At 45.1% G+C, this 11080-nt stretch overlaps 1 protein-coding gene across 14 annotated transcripts; it reads left to right on the top strand.

The window, feature by feature from the left end:
* The first annotated feature begins 667 nt into the window (after positions 1-667).
* Positions 668-9917, top strand: Kctd6 (potassium channel tetramerization domain containing 6). Of its 14 annotated transcripts, none has more exons than XM_038349664.1 (5): positions 694-806; positions 2745-2806; positions 2969-3116; positions 6528-6598; positions 8579-9917. In XM_038349664.1, exons 4-5 carry the CDS (start codon positions 6572-6574, stop codon positions 9263-9265), a joined length of 714 nt encoding a protein of 237 aa, XP_038205592.1. In that variant the 5' UTR covers positions 694-806; positions 2745-2806; positions 2969-3116; positions 6528-6571; the 3' UTR covers positions 9266-9917. The 14 variants fall into 14 exon arrangements, with proteins under 14 accessions (XP_038205594.1, XP_038205585.1, XP_038205592.1 ...); XM_038349659.1 differs by lacking the exon at positions 694-806 and adding an exon at positions 898-2581; XM_038349661.1 differs by lacking the exon at positions 694-806 and adding an exon at positions 898-2581 and having other exon boundaries at positions 2732-2806.
* Positions 9918-11080: the final 1163 nt, after the last annotated feature.

Below are 11080 nucleotides of genomic sequence, written 5' to 3'. Positions count from 1 at the left end.
GGATGACATTAGCTCTGCCCTTATACCTGGCTGATTTCGCTTCCATCCCTAAAGACCGGATAGGTGGTCCTTCACAGCCATTAATTTACAAGATGGTCTGCCTACCTTTTAAGGCCAGGAGGGGCTCTGGCCATTTCGAGCCTCACTTCTGAAAAGCAGGAGCCCCTCTTCCCTAATTCTCCATCGCAGCCTTCTAATCGTGCCCCTCCCAACAGGATTCGAACTTGTCTTATTTTGTCTATTGGCTGCTTTCTTGAGTCTGGGAGGCTGCTGTCCTCCCCAAGCCCGGCATACGATGAGTTCTATCAACTCAGGGGAAACAGCGGAGGAGAAACAGCAGTAGAGACTAGTGGCCCGCACGGAAGGAACCGCCGGTGGCCCGGAGGAGCACAGACTGGGGCGGGGGCGGAGTTAGGGCGTGATCTGGGCGGAGCTCCTAGGCGGGGCGGGACTGGGCGGGCCAGAGGCGGGGCTTCGGGACTGCTGCAGAGCCCGCCTGACCACGCCGACCCGGCAGCGCCCAGAGCGAGCGCCCGCCCGCGCCCTCCCGGCCTCCGCCCCGCGCCGCCGATAGGGGGCGTCCGCGCTCTCGGCGCCGCGACTCCGCTGAGAAGGCGCCGCCCGCGCCCGGCAGCTGGAGCCTCAACTCCGGGCGCCGGCTCAGTCGTCCCTGCCGCTGCTGCTGCTGCTGCTGCTGCTGCTGCTGCTGCTGCTGCCGCCGCCGCCGGGCGCAGGCTCGCTCGTCCCCGCGCTCGCGCTCTCGGGCCGCCGGCGTCTCCCGGCCGGGTCGCCGTTGCGCTCGCGCAGTGAGTGGGGCGGGAGCCGGGCCTGTGGGGCCGGGGCTGCGGGGAAGTCGGGCTGAGGCGGACGGCGGGTGGCGGGCGCGCGTCCCGGGGCTGGCACGAGCCCGCGGCCGGGCCTGGGTGGGGGACTCCGGGGACGCGCGGCCCGGCGCCGCGGGCTCCGGCTTGGGTTCGGGGCTCGGTGCGTGTGGCTGGCCGGGCTTGGCTTGCGGGCGACCGAGGAGTGCGGCCCGGCCCGGGACCCGAGGGTTCTGCGGGGAAAGGATTGTTCTTTGGGGAGTGGCGCTTATTGGCCGCCACTGTCCTAGTTTTAAAGCCTTGCCTTTGGGATTTTCTGCACAGATTGCAGCTTTCTGCTGGGGTTTTGGGATGTCAGGGCGTTTTCGTGCTGGGTGTCAGAGGTGACCCATGGTGTGGTCGTGAGGAGCCCCTGCAGCACCTGCTGGGCTGTGGCAGAGGAGGCTGTGTCTGCGGTGGGACGGAGAAACGAAACGTGACTGAGATCCTGTTTGGATATTCTGCTGAAGTTGTCACGTTTCTGTTCACTACACCAGTTCACACAGCAAGTTGATAAACCCAGTTGTAGTACTCGGTGATGCAAGGTGTTTGCCTCACAAGTAGACCTGGGGTGATCTGGCTTGGCTGAGAATGTTTGGGATATCCCAAGCATCTGTCTCCAACGAATCTCCTTGGCAGGCTCATCTTTTTCTCTATTCTAGTATGGGAATAACGCTGCGGTAGCACAGGCCTGATACTGAGAAGTGTTTTCTAAAGAGCACAAGTCCAGGTGGGCAGGTAGGTAGGCTGGGAGAATAGCCTTTGAAAACCAGGTGCCCGCACGGTTTTTTAGTTGTGATGCCTTAGGGTGAAAGAAAGCCATAGATGATGGCATCAATAAGGTTTGTGGTTCGAATTCTCTTAAAGCATATTTGAGCGGAAACACTATCACATAAAGCAATCTTATGGTCATTCGTATGTATCTTTTGATGTGTCTTAGATTTTAATAGCTGGGGTCTGTTTTAAATGGAACACATAAATTTGTGTTCTGCTTTATCTTGGAGACAACCCTGAGTCATGCTTTCTAGAAGTTCCGAGAGTTCATCTTTACGTTTAGTTCTTCCTATTGTAGTCGCTGTGGGAACTCCTAGGAAGAGCACAGGCTGCCTTTCACCTCCATGTTTGCCCTCTGTGCCCGACTTTACCGCTCAAATTTTGTTTATGCTTCCAGGAGTAAAGAGCCATTTATCAGGTTCTTACTTACTCTCTGCTGGAAGGCCGCACAGTGACTTCAGAACTCCGTTCCTTTTCACTGCCCCTATTTTACCTATGCTGTGTTTACTTTTGGGAAGGTCATAATAGCCCACTTTAGTGGAAACTGAGGGGAAGTGGAATTTCATGTTTGTTTGTTTGTTTTTAATTTGACTCTGACAACACTTTAGCTGGAGAGTGTGTATGCTTCTGATTTGATACTTTAGAAATTTCCTAACTTCTTGTAAGTCTTTCTACTTTTCTGCCTTCATCTCCTTTCTTCTAGGCCACATGGTTGAGAGAGGGGGAGGAAGAGAAAAAAAAAATCCATCTCTGGTTTAGTTGTCGGTAATTTAGCTTTATAATCCCATTATCCTTGTGTGCCTGGCGGCTTGTGCTGGCCTGCATGTGGACTTTAACTCAGACGACTCCTTTAGATGCCACTGAACCAAATGCTATAAAAAGTATTTCACTTTCAAACTCCCACGTTTCCCAGAACAGAGAAAGTCAGTACAAAGGCAATTTGGAAGGTAAGTATAGGTGGAGAAAATTCACTGAGTCGTCTTTTTGGGATAGCAGGCACAAGGGTCTCAGTGGGGGGGGGGGGGGGAAGGCTACCCAGAACCCCTGGGAAGAAAGTGATTGCAGTGGCCTCATTCATTACTCCTTCAAACTTGGAGGTTTCCATTACAGCATATAGACTGTTGCATGGGAGAAGGACTTTTGCTCTGGAGGCGTCTCAGTCTACACCAGAAGTAAGTCTAGAATATTTGTGTTAACGTATTGTAGCCCCTAAAGCAGCTTTGCTGTGATAAGAAGGATACCACTGAGGGTTCTCACATGCTTTTAAGTTGTTAGCTTACTGAATTGTGCATTCTTCAGATTCGCTAGGTCAGTAAGTTCATAATTTCTCTCAGGCTTCTAGGAATTCTTCAGGATTTGTTTTTCGCAACTCCCTGCTAGCGTGCCGTCCGAGTTCCACACTAGTTTTAACCTTTGAAGCCTAAGCATGGGACCTCAGGGTTGCCTTAGAGTCTTTGGGACGTGGATTTATTTGTATCAAAGGTAAGATATTTTCAGGTGAACTGATTTTGCAAAGTCAGAAAGCCTTTTTTTGAACTTTATAGTTATTGTTTGGTTGTGGTCACTGCCCTAAAAATGATCTTTAGCGAGGGAAATAACTTTAAAGGAATTTTATGAGGAATGTCTCACAGATTTTATGAAAAAGTATTTCTTTACTTACCCCACTTGAAGGCCTTCTGTTGCCTGGCTTGTGGTTATTTAAACTTCTCATTAAGTCCTCCACTGGAGATGGTGCGGGATGGGAGAGAAGATGAAAAGGAAATGAATTGTTATCACCCCTGGGAAAGGGTTCATTGGAAGAGACCGAAGCTGTTTTGTGAAGTCTTGGGTTGTGTTTTATTGCGTCCACGTCTGAGTTGTCCCTGATAGTCATCAGTTCAGAACACGACTGTTGGAGAAGCAAGAATCTTGCCCCTCCCTGTCTCTCTAGATTTTTGTAGAGATGCTATGCTGTAGTAGGTGTTTACAAACGAGGTGCGGAGATCAACTTTAGATGAATCAAGATTGCCTTTGATTGCTCTTTGAGTTTATTAGTGAACAATTTATTATTACTGTTTTTTAGGTAGCTTAGTTATATTGGAAGTGACTAGTAGTGACTGTCTGTCTCGTTTTATTTTATTTATACTTACATACAAGTATAAGGCCTTGAGGTGCTTTTTTAAAAGACCTGGGCTTAGATCACGGAGCTAGCTCCATAGTAAAGGCACTCATCATGGCATGAGGGCCCCAGCCTCTAACTCCCATACACAAAGGGAGGGAGGAAAGGAGGGAGGGAGAGAGGGAAAAAGGAAGGGATGGAGGGAAGAAAGAGGAAGGGAGGGAGGGAAGGAAGGAAGGAAAGGTGGAAGGAAGGAAGGAAGGTACATAGGTTCCCATGACTGCTTTTCTAAATTATTAAGCTTGAGGTTTGTTATATGTTTGTAGCCAGACCTTGACTTTTGCTGTGGAAGAGATTCGAAACGTCTACTTTTTTTTTTTTTTTGCTTGTTTGCTTTAATGTTTACACAAGAAGTTATCTTGTTTTGATTTAGAAGTGAAGACATAAATATGCAAGGTTAGTCCTGGCATATAGCGGTGGCATTGCTGTCTGATTTTCTTCCGGCTTTGGGCTTCCATTCTTCATTAGCCATTTGAATGTTTATGAACTGGAATTCTTCCTGTCGCTTGAGATGGGACAGCAGCCATTAGTCACTAATGAGCAGGGTCTTGCCATTTTTATTTAGTGGTAGAAATTTTTTCATGACTCATTATGACTAGTTAATTAGCCTGTGTTTTTGTAAGATTGTCTATAAAGCGCCAGGTGGATGGGGTTAATAGCTGGCTATGGGGAGTATAAAGTTGATGCTTTTCAATTTGTTGTTTGGATTTTGTTCTTTGAGTTTCTACTCTAGGAGGTGCTTTTGGAAAAATCTTGACCAGGAGTCAGAAAACACAAGTTCTTGTTCAGGCACCCCTGCCTCTTTATTTTATAACTGCACAGGGGTGTGCTCACGAGCAGAAAGACTGCTATATTGGTTTGATTCTGGAGTCTCAGGTCGGGCATGTTGTCTTCCGGTTCACCGAGGAGCTCTTCTCTGGAGCCCGGCATTTTCCCATTTGGAGTCTTGGTCTCTTCCTCCTGAGGTCTCCCCAGTCTGTCCTGTTAATGGCAGGTTGGGATTATATTGTGGACTTCAGCTGTTGCGCATTGCCTCCCTGTGTGGATTGAAAGCTCCACGAGGTCAGGGTTCACTATCGTATTCCTGTGTATTTCACATGGGCTCTCCTGCCCCGTGATACCGGACCTAAAATAAGTTTGGTTGAGTGATTATTGAGGCAGTGGGGAAAGAATACTTTGAGTTTTGGGAAATGCCCTTTAATTCACTGCATCATGGATTTGTTGTTATCTGTAATGAAGCCAAAGATTGCTAAAGCTCATGTCTTCCATTTACATCAGATGGGGTTTGTGGAGTGAGTCTGAGTGAAAAGGTAAAAGGCCTCTGGTGTCACTATAGTAGGTGTCACTATAGTAGGTGTCACTATAGTACGGAAGGGGAAGGCTGACCGTTTGTACCCTGCGGCCTAGAGTAAAGAATGACAGCCGCCTGCGCCTCCTCGGGTCCACATTTTAGCTTGTTTGCTTTGAAGAATTTGTAAAGGTAGAGAAATAGCTGCTGCCGGCTCTGATTTCAGCCCCTGCTGTGCTATGCAAATGCTTTCGACATGCCTGAGTGACCTTTTGAGAAAGAGCCTTTGTGATCTTTTGTAGCCAGGGCTTGTTCTTGTCCTGGAAATGGGGACCAGATTCCACTAAAAGTGGAAAAATGGGCCTTCAAAGGCCACATACAAAGCTGGTGCTTTTCCTGGGGAAAGGACCCATAGGTATGTCCGTGTTTCTTGGCATCTCTGCTAGTGATTTTGAAATTGGCTCTGCAGTTTGCCTTGCGGGTTGATTTGGAGGACAGAGGGAGTGAGAGGAAACTGACCAACGCAGTTCAGTCGCTGGAGAACTAACTGTGGCATGCTCTTGAATTGGAGATAAAGGCAGATTGAAGCTGGCATCATTAGTACATGGGCCTTTGCCAGTGCCAAAGACTGGCTCTCCATGGTGCTGCTTGAGTGACCTCAGCCAGGTCTGTGAGGCTCTTTTTGTACCAAATTGTGCCTTACCAGTTTGACATTTGAATTGTTTCTGTTTGTTTCGCCTAATGTACAAAGAGAAATACTTCATTATTAAACCTGATTGGTTTTTTACATTATAAGGTAATAATATTCTGTTTTTTTTTTCTCTTGGAAAGTGACCATTACTTTTGAAGCCCATGATTTTAAATGCTTTCTGAGATGTTTAGTTTATACAGCTGGTATGCTGATCCAAAGGAATTCCCCCCCCCTCAAGTGGTCTTTTTGATGTAGAGCATCTTATAGGTCAGAATCAATGTAAGGTTGTAGACCTAATCATACTGTTCTCTGAAAATCTAAAAATTACATTTTTAGAAAATAGTGGCAGAACTTGTCAGATTTTTTTTTTATTACCTGTGGTTGTGACTGTGTGTGTGGAGGTCAGAGGACAAAGGTCAGAGGACAACTTGTGGAAGTAAGGTTTTTTCTCTTTCCACCACGAGGGTCCTGGGATCAAATTCAGGTTTTCAGGTAAGCTGCTTTACCTACTGGGCTGTCTTGCCAGCTCAGAGTGACAGACTCTTCCCTCCTTCTCCAAGTAGGCTAGTCCTTTGTGCCCAGTCGGCTCTGGAGGTAAGGACAAGCATGGCATGGCTTTCTTCCTCACAATTTTGCCCTGATGTAGGTTCCAACGAGCCATATGTGAGCGGTCCTTGTGAGGTCTGAGCTACTGCATTGGGCAGAATAGTGCTTATTCTCCATTGTCATGGTTACGTGCTTGTTTTCTTCCTCCAGAGTCTTCCTGGTTCCTGGCCTCTGAGGGACCGGTGCTGGAGCAGATGGATAATGGAGACTGGGGCTATATGGTGAGTGGTCCTTGATGTGCTTGGAAGGCTGGCAAGTCATTTGGACGTCTTTCTCTGCAAGGTCATAGGCTTATCTTACAAGGATGGAACTATGAATCTGCAGCTCCATCTAATCTGTGTGGATGTATTTGGGGTGTGTATCTTTATTTGGTTTGATGTTTTAGTGGAAGACTCAGTGCATATTATGTGTGGGTGAAGCTGTGAGTGCAGTGTTCTTGGAGGCCAGAAGAGGGCGGGCATATGGTCCCTGGAGATGCTGTGAGCCACCCAGTCATGGTTACTGGAAGTGGAACTCAGTTCCACTACAGTAGTACATTGCTTTTAACTCCTGACATCTCTCTGCCCACCTAATAGCTATTTATAACCACTAATGTCAGGTGGACCATGATGTTTTGGTCTTTGGTGTATGTTTAAATTCTCTGTTTAAATGGAATGTCCAAGGGCCCGGGGAGAATGGAGTGGAGGATGCTTTGTTGTAGTAAAGGAATTAATAGGTAGAAGGATTTTCTTCTCACATGCAGTTTTCACATGTGTCCATGTCTGCCTATTTTCTTCCTCATCAGGTAAGAAATATTTTGCTTTCTTAGAACCTGAAGATCATCTTTGATTTTTTTTTCTTAAATAGGATTTCTAAGGCTGGGGTGTGTTATTTTGAGAAGCTTCCTTCTCAGAATTAAAGGTCAGATTGCAGCATTAATGTTACTAAAGTGAATATACAATCAGACTATAACATTTGAAGCTGCTTTTAGCCCTTGGGTATGTGGTAGTTTGGGGCTAGAACATAGGCTAGATTGTGTCCACAAACCTTGTATTTCTCAGTTTAGTGTTAGGAACTTATTTCCTGGGCATGGTGGTGCAGGCCTGTAATGTCAACAACATTACAGAACAACAGTGCAGAAGGTTTGTGCATTTTTGACTTGCTTTATCTACGTAGTAAGATGCTGTCTCAACAACAATAAAAAGAAAAACCAGAAAAGAAAAAGGAATTGTTGCTTCCCTAAAAGAATTACTAAGATTAATTATAAATAAATTTTTGCCTTTAAGATACATTTTGGGACTGGGGGGTGGTGGCACACACCTTTAGTCCCACCACTTGGGAGGCAAAGACTGGTGAATCTCTGTGAGTTTGAGGCCAGCCTGGTCTACAGACTGTTAAACAGAGAAACCCTGTCTCGGGCGGGGGCAGAGAGGGGATACATTTTGGAGTTGGAGAGATGGCTCAGCAGTTAAGAGCACTTCTGCTCTTGCAGAGGTTTGGTTCCTGGCATCCAGCCTAAGATTCACAATCACTTGTAACTCCAATCCCTAGGCGATCCATACCCTTGGCTTACATGAGGTATACATACGTATATGCAGGCAAAGCACTCACACACAAAAGTACATACATGTATTTCACAACTGGGTGTGATGGTGCACTCCTGAGATCTTAGCACTGGGGAGAGGCAGGAGGGTCAGGAATTCTAGACCATTCATAGCTACACAGTGAATATAAGGCCAGTCAAAGTTATGTGAAACTTTGTCTCAAAAAAAATTACATCTCATGACTCCTTTGAGGAGAAAATCCCAAAGTTCATTAATGTTACCCTCTCAGATTACTTTTATTCTAGCTTCTGTTAAATTTAAAAAATCTGAAGGTCTTGTCAAGTGAGGTGGCACACACCTTTAATCCCACTAAGGGAGGTAGAGGCAGGCAGACCTGACTCAGAATCTCTTCTGATTCTGGACTTGACTGTATGACACTAAAGGTCACACCCAGGAGAAGTAGAGTAACTTTTAAAAGATTGGATTTATTTGATTTGAAAGCAAATGTTGAAGGCCTTCTCCTGGTGAGTTATTATTGAAAGTAAGACCATTTCCTCCCTAGAACTGCCAAATACATTACAGTGGAAACGGGTCTTATGCTGGGTGATCGGTATTGATCTTGTTAATTTGTCGAAGTTGCGATTTTATGGTTTCAGGTGACTGTTTCTTTGATTCCAGATGACTGACCCAGTCACGTTGAATGTAGGTGGACACTTGTACACAACGTCCCTTACCACATTGACACGTTACCCGGATTCCATGCTTGGAGCCATGTTTGGGGGGGACTTCCCCACAGCCCGAGACCCTCAAGGCAATTACTTCATTGATCGAGATGGACCTCTTTTCCGCTATGTCCTCAACTTTTTACGAACTTCAGAATTGACCCTCCCCCTGGATTTTAAGGAATTTGATCTTCTTCGGAAAGAAGCTGACTTTTACCAGATTGAACCCTTGATTCAGTGTCTCAATGACCCTAAGCCTTTGTATCCTATGGATACTTTTGAAGAAGTTGTAGAGCTGTCTAGTACTCGGAAGCTTTCTAAATATTCCAATCCTGTGGCCGTCATCATAACCCAGTTAACCATCACCACCAAGGTCCATTCCCTACTAGAAGGCATCTCAAATTATTTCACCAAGTGGAATAAGCACATGATGGACACCAGAGACTGCCAGGTTTCCTTCACCTTTGGACCGTGTGATTATCACCAGGAAGTTTCTCTCCGGGTCCACCTGATGGAATACATTACAAAGCAAGGTTTCACAATCCGCAATACTCGGGTGCATCACATGAGCGAGCGGGCCAACGAGAACACGGTAGAGCACAACTGGACTTTCTGTAGACTGGCCCGGAAAACAGATGACTGATTGCCAGTGCTGGGGAGGACTTCCTGTAAGCTCACGTTTGTTTGGGGACGTGGAAGAGACTGTTCTTGTTTTCTAAATCATAGTGTACCCCTCTTTTTAATATTTGTATTTATTTGAAGGCCTCGAGGACCAGAAGGAAGTTCCGTGTGTGAGCAGCCTTCTTGTTTTGTTCCAAATATGCATGTGCCTGTTCAGAGTCTCCAGAAACCTTTTTTATAAAAAGAGAGCTGAAAATCATTATGATATATAATCTACCCTTAACAGTGCTAAAATGATTTCTGGTTACGTGATCCCTAATTCAACTGGAAGGCTAAAAATACAGTAATGAAAGATTAAGCAGAGTATTCAGGTCTTTGAGGAAAATCAGAATATCATGTAGGGTGATCTCGGTTCCAGACCAATAGGCAGTGGTGAATTAAAGGAAGACTGGCCAATCATCTGCCGATCCTTGTAAGGACTGTCTTTCTATGCATATAAATCAAGCAACCAAATATCTGTAGCCATTGAAATGTCTGACTAGAAATATTTATATTGGATTCTCAATACAAAATGTCCCTGTGGTAGAAACCTTATGCCTGGTACAGTTTCATTCCCAAGTGTACTGTCTACCAGGAAAGAAAAATCTAATAAAAAATGGAGTATGAACATTAAAGGTTGTATTTATTACTATATAAGGGGAAAGTCATATTCTTTGTCAAAAGTATGCATTGCTTGTGTCTCAAACTGCTTATAACACATTTGTAATGGAGTTGCCAGAACTCAGTGGAGCCTTAGATTTTAGTTCATAAAGCCAGCTGTGCCATCGGAGATAAGCAGTTTTGTCTAAAGAGTGCAAAGCCATTTTCAGATAGAATTTTCGGGAATATTACAGGGTTTTCAACTGCCACAGCTATGACTATGACTTACTCCAGCTTCCTTTGCATGTGGGGGACAAAATGACTCTAGCCATCTTATGTATTGTGGTAGCCACAAATGTACGGTTTTGTCAGACATAAGTTCAAGTCTGAGAAGAAATAAATTGCAGTGAAGAATCAGAAATAAGAGAAAATATATGTACATTTGCTTATTTCATTGTTGTCTTGTTTCAGAGTTGATGGGCTTCTGTTGCTTGAAAGTTACTCATAGGAAGGAGTGTGTTAATTACGGTGAGGCTTTCTAGTTTGTGAGCATCGGATAAAAACGTCCCTGCTTTAAGGGAATAGTGGACTTCTGTGGTTTGGGCCCTATGGCAAATGAAACACTCTTTTCCTCTTCTCTGAGACTATTCTAAGATTCCCCCTTTGGAAGGAAGATTAAAATATTTACTTATATATCTCTTTGAAAATTTAATATTTGACAAATTACACACACACACGCACACACACAAAACATACAAAAGAAACCCGTAATTATTTCATCTTCAAACGAGGATTCTTCAATATTATTGACAGGTTGCTGTAGTTTCATTGTATTGATGGACAGGTGAGAAGAGGGTACTGTTAGAAACACTGACTCCTGTTGTAAATTGATCTGTGGTTTCCTAATAAAGACCCAGATCAGTCCTGTGCTATGGAGCTAGATGAAGCCAACATGAAGTAAGATGATTTGGGTTCAGATCTCTTGTGGAGGGCTCTTGGTTAAGAGCACTTGTTGCTCTTGCATAGGAATTTGGTGACCAACACCTACGTCACTGGCTCACAACTGCCTGTAACACCAACTCTAGGCAGATCTGACACCACTGGCTTACACACACACACACACACACGTGCACACTTACACTTAAACATATATATATTATATAAAATTTATATATATTTTAAAGCTGTGGAAGTAGGA

The sequence above is a fragment of the Arvicola amphibius genome, chromosome 12 (assembly GCF_903992535.2).
Source record: "Arvicola amphibius chromosome 12, mArvAmp1.2, whole genome shotgun sequence".
NCBI classification, from domain to species: domain Eukaryota; kingdom Metazoa; phylum Chordata; class Mammalia; order Rodentia; family Cricetidae; genus Arvicola; species Arvicola amphibius.
The sequence above is the reverse complement of the archived record's forward strand: the minus strand, read 5'-3'. Positions and strand labels throughout refer to the sequence as shown.